General features: G+C 34.2%; 2 protein-coding genes and 1 pseudogene across 5 annotated transcripts; 1 reads left to right on the top strand and 2 right to left on the bottom strand.

Moving 5' to 3' along the window:
* The first annotated feature begins 798 nt into the window (after positions 1–798).
* On the top strand, positions 799–2,784 carry LOC121202934 (protein RGF1 INDUCIBLE TRANSCRIPTION FACTOR 1). Of its 2 annotated transcripts, none has more exons than XM_041109152.1 (4): positions 799–1,026; positions 1,131–1,343; positions 1,410–1,625; positions 2,293–2,784. In XM_041109152.1, the coding sequence occupies exons 1-4, from the start codon at positions 958–960 to the stop codon at positions 2,494–2,496; spliced, it is 702 nt and encodes a 233-aa protein (XP_040965086.1). In that variant the 5' UTR covers positions 799–957; the 3' UTR covers positions 2,497–2,784. The 2 variants fall into 2 exon arrangements, with proteins under 2 accessions (XP_040965086.1, XP_040965087.1); XM_041109153.1 differs by having other exon boundaries at positions 807–1,026; positions 2,270–2,622.
* A 963-nt stretch (positions 2,785–3,747) lies between these two features.
* On the bottom strand, positions 3,748–4,510 carry LOC121224988 (uncharacterized; annotated as a pseudogene).
* A 1,813-nt stretch (positions 4,511–6,323) lies between these two features.
* On the bottom strand, positions 6,324–22,097 carry LOC107920194 (structural maintenance of chromosomes protein 5). Of its 3 annotated transcripts, XM_016849761.2 has the most exons (30): positions 21,767–22,090; positions 21,167–21,344; positions 20,937–21,090; positions 20,329–20,402; positions 18,552–18,701; positions 18,371–18,475; positions 18,155–18,300; positions 17,589–17,700; positions 17,327–17,482; positions 16,611–16,732; positions 16,374–16,518; positions 16,226–16,291; positions 14,849–14,977; positions 14,661–14,759; positions 14,366–14,537; positions 14,149–14,294; positions 13,885–13,948; positions 13,667–13,791; positions 13,424–13,501; positions 12,078–12,150; positions 11,365–11,468; positions 10,515–10,631; positions 10,366–10,443; positions 8,970–9,069; positions 8,837–8,891; positions 7,803–7,851; positions 7,633–7,720; positions 7,467–7,539; positions 6,770–6,873; positions 6,324–6,665 (listed from the first exon to the last, which is right to left on the bottom strand). In XM_016849761.2, exons 1-30 carry the CDS (start codon positions 21,802–21,804, stop codon positions 6,610–6,612), a joined length of 3,156 nt encoding a protein of 1,051 aa, XP_016705250.2. In that variant the 5' UTR covers positions 21,805–22,090; the 3' UTR covers positions 6,324–6,609. The 3 variants fall into 3 exon arrangements, with proteins under 3 accessions (XP_016705250.2, XP_040965085.1, XP_016705251.2); XM_041109151.1 differs by lacking the exon at positions 6,324–6,665 and having other exon boundaries at positions 7,633–7,710; positions 21,767–22,094; XM_016849762.2 differs by lacking the exons at positions 6,324–6,665; positions 6,770–6,873; positions 7,467–7,539; ... (2 more) ...; positions 8,837–8,891; positions 8,970–9,069 and having other exon boundaries at positions 10,366–10,457; positions 21,767–22,097.
* Between the last annotated feature and the right edge of the window lie 73 nt (positions 22,098–22,170).

Below are 22,170 nucleotides of genomic sequence, written 5' to 3'. Positions count from 1 at the left end.
TCGAGGGAAAATCACCGAGGTAAAATCACAGGTAAAGGAGGAGAAATTCACTAATGTTAAAAACAGAATGATACAAGAGGAGTTTTGGTTATATCTATTTAAAGGTTGAAAAACTCTATTCTATTTTGTCAAATAGAATAAGTGTAGTTCTATACGGATTTTACTTGTGCGGCATGATCCATGCCGCAAGGGCCTCCGACCCCCACACCCTTGGTCACAACCCCAATCCAATTTTAAATATTTTTTTATTTAAACCAAATTGATCAAAAATAAACAATATGACCAATTTGACTACTAACCCAATTAAAAACAATACTTGCGTTGTGTATCTATTGTTTCTTATGTTGTCTGATTTGATGGTGCGATGATGGACTATCATGAATTGTTTCAGCCTACCATAAAGTGTCGGAATAGGCAAACTGGGTTTCCGAGACTTTTGATAATTCTATTAAAACCGACAAACCAAGTATGACGGCTTTTACACGATTGAGATACATTTGTCCTCTCCGCAAAGGTATTTACTAGAACTGGCAACAATTAGACTCTATCACCATGCCATAGTATTAAAAATATGTCCAACACATGGCCTTTTCAGTCTCCTTGTATTTTGGATGATTCATTACTTTTTCTCTTACATGTCCAAATCTCTCACTTCCAAACGTCTAACGTTGGAAGCCACCACACGTCATGGCTTCCAACTTGCCAACCCTCAATCTTTTCTGTCCAAGTAAATAAAATTAAAGAATCTAGTGAACTTCCTTCAAACAAACGCATCTTAAATAATATTATTTTTGGGTTTATTGGTTTAGGTTCGGATAGAGATTCGATTGGAAGACTTTTAAGCTCAAGATAAGCGTCTCCCATTACCCCATCTACCACTCACCACTTCAAACTGACCGACTTCTCTTTTTTCTTGGAAAAAAAAAGTTTTCCTAGAAAATTTCTGTTTAGCTCTAGATGATAAATATCGACCAAGAAGAAACAAGTAGCGTTAGAGAAATCAGACCAAAAAGCAGAAGAATCATGGTTAGGCCGCCAGCCTTGTTGGATATTGATTATCTATTATTGAATAGTATTTGATTGTATACAGAAGCTGATGATGAAATAAATTTGGGTTATGTATAATTTAGGGAGGAGGAGGACCAGATGATGAAGATGATGAGGATGAGGATATGAAGTGGCCGCCATGGCTGAGACCATTGCTTCAAACAAGCTTCTTTGGTCAATGCAAGCTGCACCCAGATGCTCATAAGAGTGAATGCAACATGTATTGCTTGGAATGCATGAATGGAGCGCTTTGTTCACTTTGCCTTGCTTATCACAAGGACCATAGAACCATTCAGGTATAAATCATTAAAACTTGTATTAATTTGTAAAGGTAGGGTGAATAAATGTGGGGAATGTTGCAGATAAGGAGATCATCGTACCATGATGTGATAAGGGTTTCAGAGATTCAGAAACTGATAGACATAACAGGGATTCAAACATACATAATAAACAGTGCCCGGATAGTGTTCTTGAATGAAAGACCACAGCCTAGGTTGGGCAAAGGTGTTACGAATACCTGCCATGTCTGCCACCGCAGCCTCCTTGATTCCTTCACCTTCTGCTCTCTTGGTTGCAAGGTACCCTTTAGTCTTTTTCTTTTCAAAAACAAAATCAATGAACATATAACTGGACAACTTGTGTCCCATCATGTGGCTGCAATGCATTTGATAATATATGTATAAAAATTGGATTTTTATGAATCTTTTTTACCCTATATATTTCCATTCATCTTCTTCCTGCCTTAACATTTTTATGGCTATTGTTAAAAGTCCACATTATCTGATTCTTCTATTTGAGAGTGTGGTGATGAAAATGGAGCTTGCTTTGTCTATTTCATCAGATATTACAAATATCTGAGGGTATCAAAACTCTCAAATGTCTTTCTAACTTGATATTTGAAGTAGATTCGCTATCCATTCCATTTAATAACTTGTTCCATGTTAATTTTACTAGAAATTGATGAAGCATATGGTCCAAGTTTCTGGTAAATTTAGGTCAAATCATAAATAAAAATAGAATAGATAAATTTGTACATGACCCTTTTGTAGTCTTCAAATTTTAATTATTTAATTTAAGCTCTTCCAAACTAAATGGTTGTTTAATTTTGATGTTTAAAATTTTATATCAACCCCTTTGAGTTTTTTAATTAATTTTTATGTTCATTTTACTATTTAGGACCGAGATGATTATTTTTCCTATAATAATATTATCTTATTTTCAGAGTTTAAATTTGGGTTAATTCAGGTGGTTGGGACATCGAAGAAGTTGATTAAGAAAGGAAAATTATCCACAGAAATGGAGTACTCAGAAGGTGAGTCGCTAAACATAAGTGTTAGCATTGAGGGTATACAGAACATACAGCAAAGCTTCACGCCATCGACGCCGCCACCTACGGCCAGGAGGAGGAAGGGAGTACCTCATCGAGCTCCTATGGGAGGCTCATTATAGGATAGTAGTATAAATATTATAGTCAAAACTCTTTGTTATAGTATTGTGAAACATATTGTGTATATACATTTTACAGAAAAGAGAAAAGATATAGGAAGTAATGTCGACGTCTGAGCCTTTGTGTTTTGAGGCCGGTGTTGGAATCCCAATCACACATACAAGAAAAAAGGGAAATAGTGAAGATAAATAAGGGGAAAAGTTTTAAGATGAGTAGGTTGATGTGCAGCCTTTTGATACTGTATTCATATTTGTATATAATTTTATATTAAGATGAAGCAGAGTTGATAATACTAGAATTTAAATTTAAATTTTTTAAATGGAGTTTTTTAGGGGGTGAATCTCTATAGTAATTTCAATTTTTATCCTGTGAAATTAAGTATTTTAAATAATGTTTTAGTGGGAGAAGGGGTTATAAAATTATTGATTCAACTCTAAATTTTATACCAATTAACTTTCCAAGTTATGGGAGGATTAAATATTTAATTTACAAAAGGGTATGTGATAAATATAAGACAATATGATTTTGTTAATATTTGAATTGTTTTTGTCTGATTTCGTTCTTGTATTGTTTCGCATCGGAATTTGAATTTTTTTTTCTAAGTGAATTTTCAATTTAACAATTATTTTCATATTGACGTTTGAACTTAACAATTGTTCTTACATTAAGGCTTGAATTTTAGGGTGAAAAATTAATTTGAACAAAAAATTTAGGGGTGGAAAGAGTTTTTAAGAAAAATAATTGTAACTTAGACCATGAAATGGAAAGACCAATCATAATATATTGTTGTAATGAAAAGAATATGTATTGACTTTTTTATTTTCCTTAATATCTATTAAAAGAAATATCGATATTGTGTTAACTAGACAGTAGTCCTATTTAATTTGGTAAGTCTTTCCAAGTGCAGGAGTGGAGTCCTAGAAGCATAGTTCCATTCCAAGGCCTTGATGTGTTCCCATATACAATTGAATATTGATCCTTGTATTTGCTCTGGCCAGATGAAAGATAGGCACAGCTGAAAGAGAACGCGAGACGTAATTTCATGATATTGATACTGCATGACATTGGAATAATGATCAAATTTGAATCAATGGTAACACAAATTGCTGCCAGCAATGTTTGCAGGGACAATCTATGTTACTTGGAACCCGTAATAGGTTACCGACACAATTGTCTTCAATTTTTCTCAAGATTCTCCAAGGATCTTTGGAAGATCACCCATGCCGATGGGCATGACTGTCAGAGATAGATACTTCAAGAAAAATGAAGCGTTAAAACAACATAGCGGACAAGATCCAAGGTTACAAGCTATGGAAAATATAAGAACGGAGAAATTAACATGCGGCCTCAAGGAAAATACGTCATAAGCTGGGAATATGACCTGAACCTACATCTGACATTACACTAGAACTTCCGAAGTTGAATGCAAATGACTCGGCAAAATCAACGGCATCCTGAACACTAAGTCGAGTCCCCTGTTGCCCAACATCTGTGGCTGCAATCCTAGCTGCTAATGTACCCATGACTTTCAATTCCGAGACACTTTGTAACCATACAAAATACTAGATGCAAATGCATCACCGGCACCAGTGTCCACCGGTACACATGGAGGAGGAATATATACAGCTTCTCCTTTTACACCCAAGTAAGATCCTCTACGTCCATCTGTAACTGAGACCAAGGGAACAAAGTGGCTGAGTTGTTGCTGAAACAGAGCTTTCTTTTGAGGAAAAATGCCATAAAGCTCTCACAGAAAATCCACGTAATTGCCAGCAATTTCCCTGAACATAAAAAGGCAAAACAATTAATATTTGAGAACTTAATGAAAATATTTATTCCCACAGAACATGAATTGTAGTGAGCTCAAGGTTTTTTATATTTCTCAAGAATGTTTTAGTACTCTTCTAGCACCGTAAATAGCTTCTCCTAGAACCTAGTGACGCGAAGAACAAGTGAATCTTTTTCATCTAGACAAAAACCCTTTCCGGTAAAGACAAGTTCAAATATATTAGCCATCCTTGAATTATATAGCTGAGTTATGACTGTATACACTACGTTCAACCTTGGAGGGGGGATTGAAGGGTTTAGCATCCTAAATGAAAAGCTTCGAATAACTGTTTTACCACAATGTGCTTAATGTACAACATTTTCGGATTTGTTTTTTCTGAAGTATATGAACACATTCCAAAGACAAGCACGAAAAGCCAATAATAGGGTTGACCAAATTTGGTAACAAACTTATCAGAAATCATCATAATGTCACTCGATGCAGGAGACATCTGATGCTGTGACTGCTACAAGTGCGCCACCCCTGCGAGCTTCTTCACAAGCCTTTATAATGGTTCTGATGGTATTAGGAAGTTCAAATAAATAGCCCTTAATCACAAATATATTTGTCTAGGAGACTACATTGGCCAAGCAAGAATCATAATTAATAGTCGATGATGTACTGAAATAACAAGATGAAGACATATATTAGGATATCATGCCATTCCCTTCCCGGAACATACACATGCTCTAATGAAACTTAGACATCAGAGAGTTCGAGGCAGGATGTTACTTTTAAGAACATTTGCACAAGATGCGCAAATGTACAAAATAATTTAGCGTAAAGCGTTGTAGCATGAAAAGGAGTTTGCTCGAACATAAAATTTTATTTGTAAGATTATTATGTTTTATGGGCTAAGGCTTCATTCATGTTTTACTTATTTTCCAGGTACTAAAACATTAGAGAAAGCTACAAGTAACTATGTTGTTCATTTTTAAACAGGTTTTCCTTCATGGATTTTTTTAATCATGGTAAGAATTTTCCATTTATTATAAAGTGCATGGATTAAAGTGGCTGAACAAGTTCATCGTCCCTGAGATGATGTCAATAGAACAGCAACAAGCAAACAAATAATGAAACAAAAAGTAGATCCTGGTTCCGGTTTTTATTCAATTTCTCCATACTTAAGGGGAATTCGGTTTTTATGCAGCATCATATTTTTTTAACAATGAAAATGAAGCAGTGATTATGCATGCATGCAAGTCTGCAATATAAGTTGCGAGGACTGTGCGTGCAAACTTTAACAGAGAATAAATAACGATTGAACTGCAAGAAGTAGGAAATAACACTATAGCTTCAACTTTAGGCAACTTGTAATGACATCTGTAGCTTCATCTAACCTGATAAGCAAGCATCGTGCGCTGAGCATCTGGAATTGTAAGAACTATCACTGCTCCAGTTGTCCCATCTTCAATAGGTTCAGAAAGAAAATTCACATTTGCCCGATGTAGCTTTGCCCTAAATGTATCAAGCAATTAGATCTTTAATTCAACAAAACCATTACAAATATTGATCAATTGCTGACAATGATTGGTCAATTTAAGAGCATTATCAGATCACGTGCAGCTACAAGAAACGTAAATATATCAATCATCATACTGCAAAGTCCTACAGACTGTTGATTTCTAATGCAGGAAGCAGCAAATACTTAAACAGCCCACCTTTTTCTAATTAGCATGGTATTATCATCTTTAAAACAATTAGTAATCACATCCTACCATCTTGGACAGTGAAGCAATTAATTTACTAAATAGTATAAGTTAGAAAAAAATTCTTTCTACTTTTTTCTTTTTGTTATGGCAAGAATATTCCCAGCCATTTAATAAGATAATCTCTATTCAAAAGGTAGCACTGGAGATATCAGATTTGGAAATGTTCATTCTAAAAGGAAAATGTGCTTGCATTCACATTTTGTTTACTTCGAGCAGTTTAAACATCCAGAATGCCCTTAACCAGAAAATCTTCACTAACAGCCTCACACAATTAAACAAGTTGAGAAAGGGAAAAATAACAAGATATTTCTCAGAAAGAATAAAAAAAACCATCTTTACACCTGAATCAAGTTTGGCGCATTACAAATAATAAAAAATCATACACCTACTTCATGATTCTAACCATCTTTACACGGACCAAAAACCCACACAATGAAGCTGATATGTTTTCCCAAAAAGCTGCCAATTACAATACAAAACCTCATTTTCATTTTAACTATATATTCCTCAACAATTGATTGTCATCTTCTCTCCTCTCTGTCCTATACATCCTCAGCGGGGATGATGTTTCATCATCAACGTGTTTCTGCTAACCCTGCAATGGTGCTCCAGCAGTCTCCATTTCTCCATACTGAATTACAACAACACATGTAGACATATGTATGAGTTCTCTTAACAAAAATTTGTATCCTACTACTATTTGAAACCACACAATGGCAACCGTGGGTGTCTAACCTTTAGAGGGTTCCTCAATCCAAGGACCGTTCATTATATTCAGAATGCTACATGCCTCGCTGTATTCCAGATCTGGTAGCAACTTTGGTGTAAGTAGGAAACACCTGCCACAATGTTTAAAACAAACTTCAATCTACAACAAAACACGCTTTTACCAAACTGTAAAAAAAAAACATCACATTGTTCATAAATTTAGAATCAACAGCAACTAGCACTGTGTACAAGAGAAAGATAATTGGCATATCAACAGCTACTACTAAATTTTGGACCATGAAGCTCGACTTTAAATATACATATATGAACCTATTTTAATCAGCCTCACCTCTATCAATCATTAAGCCAAACTAGTTGATTTGGTCCACAACATCAAAATCCTTATCAATTAAGGCCAGTTTTAGGTTGTTGTTTTTTAAATAGGAGAAGCAACTTAACACTCGCCTTATCATCTGTTTTGAACATTTACTTCCCAGCCTAATCCGATTATCTTCATTTTTGTTATCTATACTGATGCTCAGCATAAACCCTAAACCCTAGTTTACAGAAAGAAAAAAAAGGTGCAAAGTACGTATAGCAGTAACTTTTCAATGACAACTAAATTTATAACACAGCAGCAAGTTTTAACCATTAGCCAAATCAAGGTCAATAAACTACAGAGTTTAAAAAGAAAACAGCATCTCCTGCTTATGTTCATGCTTACTGTGGGGTGTTCGGTTGGCTGGCAGCCTGTACTAATTGCTGAAACATCTTTCTTTCATTAATGGGGTCCATTCCTGGGACAAGGAAGAAGACAGAAGAATAATCAATGAGGATTTTTATGCAACACGTACCAGTAACATGGTGCGTAGAAGTTGATTCAGGCTTACCTTGGTTAATCTCATCAACCACCCTAAAGGGACAATTAGCGAGATCTTGAAGAGAAACAAGATAAAGAATCGTTGAAACTGAACGTTCCTACAAAGAGGAAACTCAAAATTGCAGCAAAAAAAATGCTATTCCAAATTGATTCATGAATTACAGAATTTGATTGAAATACCCCTCCAGATTGATGGTGAGCACTGAGAACTTGAAGTTGACCTGCTTGCCTGATGGACAACACCAAAAAAACAAATCAAGATTTAATAGTATTAACCGTGCAGAAACATAGATCACATAAGAAATTCTTCAGTTTTAAAGGCAAACATAGTCTTGGAATCATTGTATATCATATAACAAAATGTAGTGAAGTGACACCCAGGGCATATAACTTACACTAGTCCTAGACAAATAAATAAAACATAAAGAGTGCTTCTCTCAGCTAACAAATTATTAAGAAAGATATATACGGAATTGGTCTAAAGACAGGTGTTTGATAAAGATATACACCATAAAGGGCATGGTTTAAATATTTATGAATGAGCAAGCATAATACTATAGCTATTCTGTTTTCATTTATTCCAGTCCAACTGCCAAAAAAAGTGATCAATAGCATATGAATATAATAGTGGAATCACATTCAATAGAAAATGTCCATTATATTACTTTAATATGATAAATCACACTAGAGTTGCATTTATTTGATAGGCGATGAGAAATTTAGATCAGGAATTATCAAGTTAGTATCATTGCTACCACTCAGGAAAGCATCTAAGATTTTTAAGCAATATAGTGACCTTGATGAGAAGTGTTTATTGGCAAATGGATTCCAAGCAGGAAAACAAAAAGGCCAACATTTAACATTCAAAACACTAATCTCAGTGCCTTAATGTTCAAATATTATCCTTTAAGGCAATATCTGATTCAGCTATTTTAAAACCAGAACATGAATAACAAATGGTGTCATCCATTAATATAATGATATTTATCGACTGCATACAGTCTTTTAATAGAGCAAAGATCTCCCATTGAACATTAAGCTTTTACATTGAAAAGACTTTTGCAAATTGTAATTGATCCCTCATAGCAAACATATCCCACACATCACTCCAAAACTGAAAAACAGACAAATGTGATGTTTTATTTCAAAATGCATAAACCCCATACCAAAGATTCTGTCATATTGGTGACGTAATAACAAGTTCAGAAACCCACCTGAACTTCACTTTTACAAGTATCCCAAATTGATCAAAATCGGTGTCATGCTCATCTGAAAGAAAACATTAAATCAGAATAGGAAACCACAGATAGCATGTAGTGAACTCTAAAAGGTAATAATATATGATACCCAGTGAAACTTCTCCTGCAACTGCCATCTCTTGGAAGTTACGACTGAAAGTTTCATTTATCTGGCTAACAAGATTTCTCAATGTTGGAAGCCAACTTCCCTGCATTTAACAGTTACAAGATTTATTGAGGTATTAAACAAAATTGAGACCAATATCTGTAATAAATAGAAACAATGCCACAGGCACCAAACTGTTATAAAATCCAGAGAGGAACGAGTAGTCAACAGAGTGATTCAAATAGGAGTAGTCAACAGAAAAAATAATAAGCCTCCAAAAGCTTATATGACAAGTTACCTAAGAGCTTAAGTTAATAGGAAACAGTACAACCATATTGAAGTTTCAACAGCAAGCTGTTAAATGACTCGCGAAAAATATAATATGGCAATAATGAATGCAACATTTGAAAAATATTATGTTAATCACTAAAAAACCATGTTTTTAAGGGGGAAAAGTTGAAACAAAATAATAATTATCAAATGATCATATCAATCTCTGTTTGCTAAAAGTAGAATTCAAGGAAATAAAAGTAGAAAAAAGGCAACTCCTCCATAAAGAAAAAGTGTTAATGTAATCTCTGGCCCCTGAACTTGGCAACTAGATCCACTTTGGTACTTGTACTTTTTTTTGTCCACTTTAGCACCTAAACTTGACAACTAGGTCCATTTTGGTCTCTGAACTTGGGAAACGTAAAAGCTTGATAATGTGGCACAATGTCAAAGTGATGAGATGGTATAATCTCAGAGTTCCACGTCATCAAACCTTGACCTATTTGCCAAATTAAGGTACCAAAGTGGACTAGAAAAGATACAAGTACCAATATGGACCTAGTAGCCAAGTTTAGGGGTCGCAAATTATATTAACCTAAAAGCAAACTCAGATGAAGAAGAAAGAGAAACTGCAATGTAAGAAAGAAGAGAATTTCCAACACCCCCGAGAAAAAGGCCATCATGCACCTATTCTAATCATCACTTCACAAGATGAGGTGGAATTTACTTGGCAACATGGCACATCAATTGACCAATTGGCATGCCACTAGACACATTAGGACACATTGATAGACAGAATGGAAGTTTGGGTACTGCATTGAACATCTGTCTTAGCACATGCACCACATAAGGTCGGTAACTTGAAGAATTTCCTTAATTTAGGAGACAAATGGGATATTATGCCAAAATTAAAAACCACAAGCAGGAGAAGGAGCAGTTGGAAAGAGGAGGTAAACATGTTATAAAGAGACAACTGCAAAGTCCCTTTTCCAAATAATGCATGTACTTTTCACATGCATCGCACAAACATAGTAATTATTACCACAAACAGCAGGCAGTAATATCATCAATTTTCATAATGCCACAACGTTTCATAGTTACAACAAGAACATAAGATGACTTCTCTCACCTTCAGAGTATGTATCTCAGCTAAGCACCTTTGTAGTTCCTTGCTATCCGTCTCCAGTTTCGCAGAAATGGTTTCTATCTGTGATATATGCACTACAGATGAGATTTTAGTAACATACCAAAGAAAAAACGAAGATGACACAAAAATACCTGACGTCTACGATCTTCATATTCCTGTAGTATGTTCTGGTTTAGGAAAACAATAGAATTGGCTTGAGAAATGTTGTCTTGTATAGCAGCCTCCAATTCCTCAATTGTAGTTGGCATCTTCAGGTAAACTAGGAAGAATTAATAAATGTCCGGAGAACAAAAAAGCTCAACCAATTCAAGTTGAACTGATGAAACAAACTAGTGTTCTAGAAGAGATTTTTGAAATAAACATTTCACATATATTAATATTACCTTTGAACAAAAAGGAAGAATCTAGATGATTTATATTCCTATTTTAAAAAAAAGTGAGAAAACTGTGAAATCAAAACTACCCAAGGAAGAAAAATGAAACTTGTTATCTAATCTCATAACTGAACAACAAGAAGAAAGCATATTCACTGACTGCAAATTTCAGCCCCAATTTGTGGCAACAAACCTTGATACTCATAAAAAATTATAAGGACCAATTACACATGCACTATAGTCTATTAGTTAGCCTGTACCCTCCAGTGATCAGCTTCAAATATATATATATACTCTCTCCTGGGATTGAGTCCGAACTTATTGATGTTAGCCCGTATTCTCCGGTGATCAGTTTCAAATATATATATATAATCTCTTCTGGGATTGAATCAAACTTATTGATTAATTGTCCAGCAGAATTGCTTTTCTGTGGATTCAATCCATACTAGTCTGGAATCACAATAGTGAATTTGTGAAGAATTTAGCACTGTAGATGAATGAAGTTTTACTCATCCAAAATTGTAAACCTGGAAAATAGGTGCTCATAACAAATTCGAAGGAATAATAAATTTTCATGGTTCTGCTTCAACCCAAAACAGAAACAAACCTGAAGAAATAACCTTTCAAGTTCAGGAGTAATGATGGAAATTGATTCAGCATTTCTCTTGGCAGCCAACAGTTGTTGAGAATAATCCTTTACATCTTGTTGACCTAATCAAGAAGAAAATTGGAAAAAGTAAGTTTTTTGGAAAACAATATTTCACACACAAAAGAATTCCATGTAATCATCATTCCAGTATATCCTAGTTTAGTAAATAAGTAAATCATTGTTTTTTTTTTTCAGTCAACAACATTCACGTTAGGCTATATAAATAAACAAAAAAGTACAAAGATTTCAATCATAAAGAGATTTTGCTTATATCTGAGAAAAGAAACTAAGGATTTGCCTACTTCAAGGGACACACTGAAATCCAATCAATTGAAAAAATTATATACTCCACCCAAAGTATCCATCCCTTAAACATTTACATTAGCATTAACCTAGCAAAGAAATGCATTTATGTAAAATATTTTACAAAAATATGAAGCAAAAAAATTCTGAATATTAAATTTGTGGCAACAAATGAACCTGGAACTATTTCCAGAAACTATGAACTCTAGAGAATAAGAATGTTCTTTCTTTTGGCAAGATGAGAGTAAGAATGTTCTGCATATTAAATGCACAAGGCAAGCCATAATGCAATCCACCTTGCCAGCTTTCCATCAAGAGATGAACCTAAAATTACATTTAAAGAAAGAAAAAGGAAGCAAATAACTCACAATTCTGTAAATTCACTGATGCCTGGTAAGCAAACTTCTCTTGCTCCTTGAGATTGACTTCCGAGTCTATAATCTATAACATTGCAAGACCAACAAAAACCAGGGATTGACGAATTAGAAATACAAAATTATGTAGTCAATAACTTATGCCAGCATTCTCTGATCCCTAAAGAAAGTTCCATTCCCATCCATGAAAAAGGAAAGAAGACAATTCAAAATTTTTGGTCAAAATTTTGTAATAGTGCTGATGTGAAACAGACATTAGACACCAGACAAATTTCCATATCAACTCCACAAATGCCACATGTAAATAGGCAGAAATCCAGACAGCTTTCCATCAGGGTAATTTACATTCTATGTTACTGAACTTAGCATCAATTTTTCATGCAAGTCACAAAACTTCAATTTCATCAATTTATATCAGAGAGCTTCTATTATTAAAAAATTAGATACTAACGCCAATTCCATTAAATAATTTTAATATGAAAGCTGTCTTAGCATGCATACTTGACTTATTTTCTAAATAGAATCAACTTTGGGATTTCATATTGACCCCATGTATGCATTTTGAGCCAAGTTTTCCATAAGAATTATCTAACATAATTAGCATAAGTGACTTAATTTGTTAATAACAGAAGTTCAGTGATGTAATTTGAGAAAATTAAAGGTTTGTGATCTACAAGAAAGTTGATGCTAAATTAAGTGACCTAAAATGTAAATAACCCCCTTTTATTGACTAAAAAAAAACCCAGGGAGAAAGAGAGAGAAAATGGGAAGGGAGAAAAAATAGTGCAGCGAAGTACTAATATAGAAACAGTGAACAAGAAAAAACATAGAAATTTTAATGAGAAAAAGGGAAAAAAAGAAACAAAGGAGGACAGAAGCATCAAATTGAGCCATCTGATCCAGGTGTCCTATCAACAAGATCCGGTGATTTGACAGATAAACTGGGAAAGTGAAACAATAGAGTGAGGGGGTGAAGAGTGAAATGAAGGTGAGAGGTAAAGAAGAAAAAATAAGGAAAGCCGAGAAGCCGAACAGCAGCCAACCACCCAGGGCAAGAGAAGAGGCTAGGAGGTAGTAAAATTCAAAAATGAAAATGAAAATAAAAACAGAAATATAAAAAAAATGTAAGTAAATACAAAGAAGCCATTTGCTCAACCAATGGCGATAACAAGGCAAATTTTATGTAGTTTGTTCTGATGACTGATGATGAATAGATGGACATTTGACACATGACAGTTTTGTAACAGATGAAAAATTAATTGTAAAGAAATTGTCATCACGGTTATTTCACCAGATCAATAGGGAAGAAAGTTACTCTTGCATATTTCACCAAATAATACCTTTGCATCATATTCAATGGAGGCCATATGTTTTTCAGCATAACTCCATTTGCAGGAAACAGCTTCAACCAGCAAATCCTATTAAAACAAAAAAGTAAGAACTAACAACACAAGAACAAAGGAACTGAGTAAATACACATATACTACATTACAGTGAATGCCAGTGCGTAACTTGTTTCAGACAGAATTTCAAATTATTGTCTGCAAACACAACAGAAAACATGTACTCAAAAGCATCTTTACCTTAACTTTAATTGCATGTTTAAGCCGCTCTATATTTGATCTTGCAGCTTGCTCAATGAGCTTATCTACAGCTGTTTCTATATCACCACTTCTCTCCAAGGATACTAATTTTCTTTTCCTTTGTTCTACATTGCATTTGTATAAACAATTATTGTAAACAAATGATAAGAAGGAATAAGAAAATTCTCGACAGCAACCAATGAAATTGCAGAACTTACCAACACAGCTTTCCAAATCTTTTCGTTTTCTCATTTCCCTTCTTGCAGTTTCAACCATTTCCTCCTGCAGAAAGAATGAATTAGATATATGTGGAAAGATAAGCTCCACAAGACAATGCTAATTTGAGATTTATATTAATTGCAGACCATGCATATAAAATCACAAAATAAAGCAAATCAAAAAAACACATTCATGTATTAGCATAGAACATTTGGTTAAAAGCTTTTATAGAAAATAAAGTAAACACCATTCTTTTAGCATACCCGCTGTTTTTGAAGTTTGGCTGCTTCATCTTCAACCAGCCTTTGCTGAATCTGAAGTGATTTTATGCCTTCCTCCGCATCAGCAATTAACTTTTCAAGCTCATTCTTTCTGCACCTCATATTTTCAATTTCCCCACTATCCAAACCTTTAAAAGAAGTAACTTAGAAAATTACAAGTTTACAATTTGAGGCCAATCTAGAAAAGGTAAGGAAATACCACACAGTAGAAGACGTGAATCATGAACAGGTTCTACTCTTGCTGACATTTCATTATCACCATATCTAGAAACAGACCAGTGATAGTGGTTTTGTGGAGTCCAGAAATCTAAAATTCCCAATTCTTTTGCAATATCATCAGCTTTCCTATCAGTTTTGTCTGACCCAATATACTGATAGAAGCAAGTGAAAGCAAGAAAAAGGATCAGATATCAAAGGTTTAAATACATTAAAAAATTACATCTTTAAATTCAGTTGAAATATATATATGTTGACCAAGGAAGTTCAAGGCGTACTGAATGCTCCAGACCAAACTGTGAGGACATAACATCCTTTACAGCAGCGGGAGCATCAAACACCTGATCGAGCCGGGAATAGATGCCCAGTTCATGCATCTGCTCAGTTACAAGAAAACATACACAAATGTTAAGTTGCTAGGAGCTGCTTGGATAAAAAACTGAATTGGGCCATTGGTAAGAAATACCTGCTTAGAAATTTCAGGGGGTGCTTTCCGACCAGATTCTTCTCTTACATAATTTAGAATGGGAACATCAAACGGCTGCAGGTTCTTTACAAGAAAATCCCTATCACCAGAATCTTGAGTAATAAAAGACTGAAATCAAAGAAAAGTAAACATTACAAATAGTAGATCATTATTTCCTATAAAATAGTAAGTGCAAATCTCACAGTAGCTGTTGAATCTTTTGAGTAGGTAAGTAACGTAGTAATTTATGGATTAAAATGAAAACAAAAACATAAGACAAGTACGGAGACCAAAGAAAAGATATTCTACCCGCATAACCCATAATGAAAATAAAGAAGACAAGATAGAGGAAGTTCTATAATAGGATCTAGACCATTGGATCTGTGGTACAACATTTCTAAACCAAAGAACATTTTTCTTTCTTGAGCAATCAGGTTTTATTTATTTTAAAACAAAATTTGGAAGATACTGTTACAGGCCAAAATGAGACTAGTGCTCATATTAAGTTTAGTTAATGGCCAAAATTTGAAAACAGTAGACCAGTGTTTCCTATGTCCATGTTCTTCTCATCAAAGAAAAAAACTTGACGAGAAGTCAAAGGGGAGGTTGCATCCATAAATAAGCCAAACTTTGAAGGGCTCCTACACGGGCAGAACCAGATTCTAGGAAAAGTGCAATTTTGACCCATGATGTTTGGCTTAGCACTAATGAGCTACAGTTAAAATTTTAATCTTCAACTTATGAGTTTCAAGCCATTGTTTTGGCTTCAACAAATAGTTCAATAGGGGATCATGTTTGGCTTAGAGCTCACTTAACTGAGTCAAGCCAAGTTCAAAACTCTTATGCTCAGTTTAACCGACTTAAATTTAGCAAGCCAGACCTCAACAAGGCAAAACTTATCTAAGCTAGATACTGCATTTTGGCAATTAGGGAAAGATTTGGAAGAAAGCATCAATTTACAGCCCCTTGCATACATGAAAATACAGTATGTTTGGAGATGTGAATAAAGATTACAGTTCATCTCAATCTTGTTTGTTCTAAATTACTCAAAGTTTTAATGCAGAATTACTTGACTAATCAGCATCATTTCTACCAGATCTTTTACCAACATTTTCTAGCCAACTTCCTTGTATAACCAAGGACCCTGAACAGTAAAAAGCCAAGTACTGTGTGCAACATGAATAAACCTCATACAGGACAAAGTAAGCACATTTAACTGCAAATGCAACAGGGATTCTTAGCCTCTGCTTGGACATAAATAAACTCACAATGAAAAAAGTGAGCAATGAAATTTTGTAACCTCTGCTTGTTAGTGTTGAATATAAGAAAATATATAAAAGGAAATTCAGAAAATAAAGGCATAATGTTAGAGCATACCTTCCAGATGTAATGAGCAACGTGGCCTTCCAAGAACTTAGCATGGACCTCATTTGAGACGTTCACCTAAGTTTTGCATTTACAGAGTAAGGGAATACAGATATATTATTAGTAATATACACAATAATTTGAATTATGAAACACGTACCTCAATCAATACAGGGCCATAAACGTCCTTGTTCAATTCATTGCGATGCAATTCCACCCACTGATAAGCTTCAAATATCTTTTCTGCACCAGATTTCTTTAAAGCATGAAGAAGTTTAGTTTTTGTATTCTCCATATCTTTCAAACTGCAAATTTTGGAAAATATCAAAAAATTCAACAAATAACTCAAATATTTTCAAATAGCAGATGAACAGAACTTGAACCATTTAAACATTACCCATCGACACAGTTCCTTAGGGTTGTTTTCATTTGGCCTAGAGATTTTTCCTTCTCCTTCTTCTGCTGCATCATTTGATGAGCAGAAGAAGTTAGCTCCAGAATTTGACTTTTCAATCTCTCCTGATGAAAAGAAGTTTGAAAAACATCAGAGGCAGGATGTCAAAATTTCCAAAAGTATACAGCAAATGAACATCAGCAATATATTTTGAGAAAATAAAAATATTAAGCTGAGCTATCCTAATAAATTCTTCTGAGCCAATATATATGGCCAATTGTCTTCGAATAACAATCTCAGCTCTATGAAAGTGTAAATTAATACTACCAATGTCCCAAAATGAAAATTAGGTCATCTTCCCAACTTCATGGAAATTTTTCCCATTTACCAAAAGTAAATACCAATTTATTCTTTATTTCACAATCAAGTTTGAACACGTTCACTATATTATCAATCGCCACAAATAATCAAATATTAAGGGCAAAAAGACAAAATTAAGCAAAAAAAAAAACCAACTATATCGCTTGAATTTTGCACTTAGAATAGAAGATTGGTACATCAGGAGAGAAATAGCTACAATTTAGAATAATATCTTTTAGAAACAGATAACTATACATCTGTTATGTATAAATCATGGTTTACAACCACTTTATGCAGTACCAAGCTACCTGAGAGATTGCAAAAAAGTAATAACAAAAAAGCCAATAAATATGACTTACAATTTCCTCCTTAGGAGGCTCATATGCAGGCAAGTTCTGAAGATCCCTTTCAGCATCAGCAAGTTTCATTTTAGCCTCTATAATACTTTGTTTGCGACAATCTTCTTCTCTCCTCAAATCTTCGATTTCCTTATATTTACTCCGCGCTTGCACTGCCTAAAAGTGTGGAATTTATTCATTATATCAATATAAATTATTCAATCACTCATTGAACTATATACAGAAAGCCTAACAGCAAAAGGCTATGGCAAGTTCAACACACCGCCTCATTCTCTTTCTGCAGAAGATCATTCCGTTTCTTAATATTTTCATTCATGAAATTGCTTATGCGTTTACATTGATCATCCAGCTTCGTTTTCTCTTGCTTTTGTTTTCTGCAACCATTAATTTTTTTATTGAATATTCTCACTATAATTAGAGGAAATATAGCAATAAAAAAGATACTAAAAGGAAGGGCTAAAAGCATGTAAGCATACAAATGAAAATCTTCAAGATCAAGATTCAAAGGACTTCTTAGCTATAATTTCATATAGAATGTCCTATTAACAAAAGAAAATTTTGATCATATAGTTGATTTAGCAATCACTAATCATCATGATGATAATAATAATAATAATAATAATCTTTCTAAGAGGAAGAAAATAATTGAAACAGAAACCTATAATTTTAAGGCTGAAATGTGGCTTTAGTTAAATGTATAATGTCTAGACAAGGAAGTGAACAGCAATCCACAATAAGACGTATCACTTATCGAGCAATATATTTTGCATAGGAAGAGAAATGAGTGCTTCAGTTATCAATACAATCAAAATAACCAAGCCATCATACTCTATGGGAGCTTTGAATTCATTTAGCATCTTTGCAGCTTCATTCAACTTCTTTTTTGCTTCTTTTTCCCTCTTTTGGGCTTCCAAGTATTCAATTTTCTTCATATCGTACTTCAGCCAAGGCAATTTCTTTTTCATACAATCAACCTAAAATTTACCACAAAAATGCTTCAGTATGTTATGGAGCAACTAAGATAATAAAAAACAAAAGGCAAACCTTTTCTAGAAGTTCATCTCTTTGGCGAACACGCTCAACATCTTTTTCTTGCTCAGCATTAAGGGCTATCAGCTGTTTCAAACTTTCTCCCATTTTATCTACAGCCTAAAACAAATAGGGAAGTTCAAACACATTGGATTACAAAATCAATAACACCAAAAAAAATAGAGTTCGAACTCACTTTTTGATATTTTTTTAGTTCACGGCTTTTTTCTACAAGGGCAAAATGCTGCACTGGAAGTTGAGGATCACCAACTGCTTTTTCAGTCTCTTCTAGGAGCTGAATGGGAGTTAATTTGGCGAACTCACAAACCCTGTCTTGTGGTAAGAACTATCCCAGAAAAGAACCACCCAACCCCCAAAAAGGACATAAAGTGATATCAGAAACCAAATACAAGGAGAAAGAAAGAAGAAAACACAGGTACTTGCAGGCAGGACACATACTAACTACTTCCAAGTTCCAATCATGAAATATAAACTAGTATCCAGCCAAGTAACAGGTTAGAAGTACCAATATAGATTGATAGTATATTTGCTATAATTTGAATACAGATATTGGGCATCCATTAATATCCACCACAAATACGTTATTGTAAAGCAAAACAAGGGAGGGCAAAAAAGGACATATGTATTTGTGTTTAAGACTGAAGGCTTCAAATGTTATACAGAGGATGCTATTCATTAAAGCCTGATAATAAACAAATGTATAAAGTGCAAAGCTGAACTCCTCTAGCTTGAATATTAAGTCCAAGGCTCAAACCACTTTAAAAAATGTTGATTTTTGGAAACAGAATGAACTCTTTTAGACTCTAGCAGGTAGACTCAGCATGAGATAATAATATTACATCTCATGGGTCTTCGATTTGGCTCTATGTTCAGCAACTTCTTGTTTTTTCCTTATAAAACAACCTCAAGCAAAGAAGCAATATAGACCATACTCTTCCTCCTATATAGATATCAAAACCCTAGAATTTATTGACAAATGTTGCAAAAGACAGATTGTAAGACGGTCCTTTCCCCTGAATTCTTCTAGTGTTATCTATCTGTAAAGTTTTTTATCAAACTATTGAAGCAATGAATCAACCCTGTTGAGAACGACACCTTACTATATTTCAAGATATTATTTTAAAATGTAAACACGGAAAAGTCCTTATTGTTAAAAACAGAAATCATAACTGTCACCAGCCCATTTCCAGATTTTTCTGTTCAGTATTGCATCTTGCCAATATTTAACTGCTAAAAGCAACAAACAGAAAGTATGAAAGAAATACAGCTTGAAAGGAAATCCTGTGGAATACGACATATAATCTTGTTAACAACTATTTAAGAGACTGTTTCATTAGATTGTATAATGCCTTCCGAAAATCAAGATTTGCCTAAATTAACTAAGTCATAATCCATTGTGACTCAATAGTTTCCCTTTCCTTCAATCAATAATTGTTGATGAATCATCTTACCAAATGTCTTATTCTTGTATATATAGTTTATGTTTTCCTTTTATTTACGTATAAAAAATCAGCTAAAGAAAAGAAAATAAATAACTAAAGAAACACAAGGCACACTTTTACGTGCCTTTTGTCACAAAAGGCAGCCACCTGATCAAAAGCACCTTACTGAAGAGTGTGAGGCAGTATGCTTTATCTAAACCTTAGAACCTAGGCAAGCACCTTGACAACAGTGGAGTGAAGCAACAAAAATGGTTACAGTGACCACCTCCAAAAGAAATTTTCATTTATATCTATACTTGCCTCTCAAATGAAATTTATGTAACAGGCAAATTGGATACGGAACTATTAGGACAAGCAAGTACCATATAAAACAAACTCAGTAGACAACAAGCACAAAATCACTGTAAAATGCTATGTCACTCAGAAACACCAAATATGCAAATTCAGTCATGAAATTGAGTTAAGAAAGATGATACATGTAATTTCCAAACTGTAAGATCCAAAACTCACTTGCGTCAAATTGTTGACTTGGATATTGAATTTTTTAATTACTTCCAATATCTCTTTTTTGGCCACAGATTTGCCTGAAATCAACAAATCATTGGTAAGTAAAACCATATCACACATCAATTTCCTTCTTTATAGTAAGAAAAATACTTAATCAAGCCTATAACACCAATAGGTAACTTCTATACAGAGAGAGAAAGAGATATCCAAGCAAGTAATCTATAAGAAACTGGGACCATACACAAAGAAAAATACAGCACAAAAAAATATATAAACAAGATGATAGGAAGTCCTGGAGGAAAAAAAATCAGAACGCCTTATACACAAGGTAAAAAATACTAACAACTGAATTTAACTAAAAACACTCAGGCCAGTTACAGGCCAATTCACTAAAAGTGAAGAGTAGCTTCTTTGCTATGCAAAATTCTATTACAATTAATCACAAAATATACTGGAAACCTGAGAAATTCAAGCACAAGTAGCTCATAAAGTTAACTTTATAGCCCCTTTCAATCGAATGCAACCGTGACAATAAAATGTATATATATTCCATGATTGACCAAAAATGTTCTTATAGAGAGTGAGCCATATCAATAATTTTAACATCTAACCATTGTAAAACCACTCTGACTTGTTGCGTGTATCAATTTTACGGACAATGGCGATCTGCTCTTCCTTAGTGTAGCCCCTCAAGGAAATCTTAATATATCCCGCATCTTCCCCACGCTTCACATATGCACCAATGCTTGTGGCCCTCCCAAGCAGCTGTACAGGGTCAAACACCCTCAGTTTTAAACACCCTACAAAATATAAGCTATAGAATAAAGCAAAGAATACCAACCTGAGGTTCACCGCCAAGGCAAAGTGCAATAGCACATACAAGAGAGCTCTTACCAGAACCATTTGGCCCTATGACAAGGTTTAACCGAGGTCCAGGTTTGCATACCAAGTGATTGAAGGTCATGAAATTATGGAGCTCAATCTCAGTGATATTTCCTGGCAAATAGTCATCTTCATCCCTGATAAAAAAAATGTAAAAAAATCAATTTATCCCTATAGATTGTTCAAAATATGATAATTAGCAATTCATTAATAAAATAATTCCGAATTCCCTTTTTTCTCGCATTTCCCTTCTCCCCCACCCACATTTTCTCGGGAAGCAGACAGACAGAAAAAAGGCAAAAATCCAAAATATTTAACTGTATCTCCTCTTATCACCAACAAACCAAAATTCGAAATTCAAGTCCTCATTTTTCTCTCAACCCGAACCTCCGTTCCCCCACATTTTCCCGCGCTTTTTTCAGTAACCAATTGTGACACTGAATATCACTATAAAAAATCTTTTCAAAACAAAAAAACCCTAATTTTCGACCCCCTGAAGAAAACAGCAACTAAAAAAACACTTAAAAGCATAAAAGAAAAGTTGTGAGAGCATTATGACCTTGAAATTTTGGGGCGCTTTACGCGAGGTTCCTCCATTAGAAGAACAAGAAACAGCGACAGTCAGCTGCAATTAGAATGGTGACTTCAGGCAATGGGAATTTACTTAAGAAAAATCAATTGAAACCGTTGAAGATGATTGAATCAGATCAATAGTTCATGGAACTAGAGAAACCCTAATTTCCCAGACGGTGTGTCTAGAAGCTAAATATGGCGGGAAACAGATCAGCCGAGCTGAAGGAAGTTTATACTGACCAGATTTTTTTTTTTTCTTTTTCATAGCCAATAGTCATAGAGTTCAATTTTTATGTTTTTTAATCGTCCTCGCGCTCGAAAGAGGGAAAAAATGCAAAATTTACTGTGCTACCTGTCGATGGAGAAATGAAAGGGTTTGGATAAAAATGA

This window comes from Gossypium hirsutum, chromosome D13 (genome assembly GCF_007990345.1).
Source record: "Gossypium hirsutum isolate 1008001.06 chromosome D13, Gossypium_hirsutum_v2.1, whole genome shotgun sequence".
Taxonomy (NCBI): Eukaryota; Viridiplantae; Streptophyta; class Magnoliopsida; order Malvales; family Malvaceae; genus Gossypium; species Gossypium hirsutum.
This window is presented reverse-complemented; position numbering and strand designations above follow the sequence as displayed.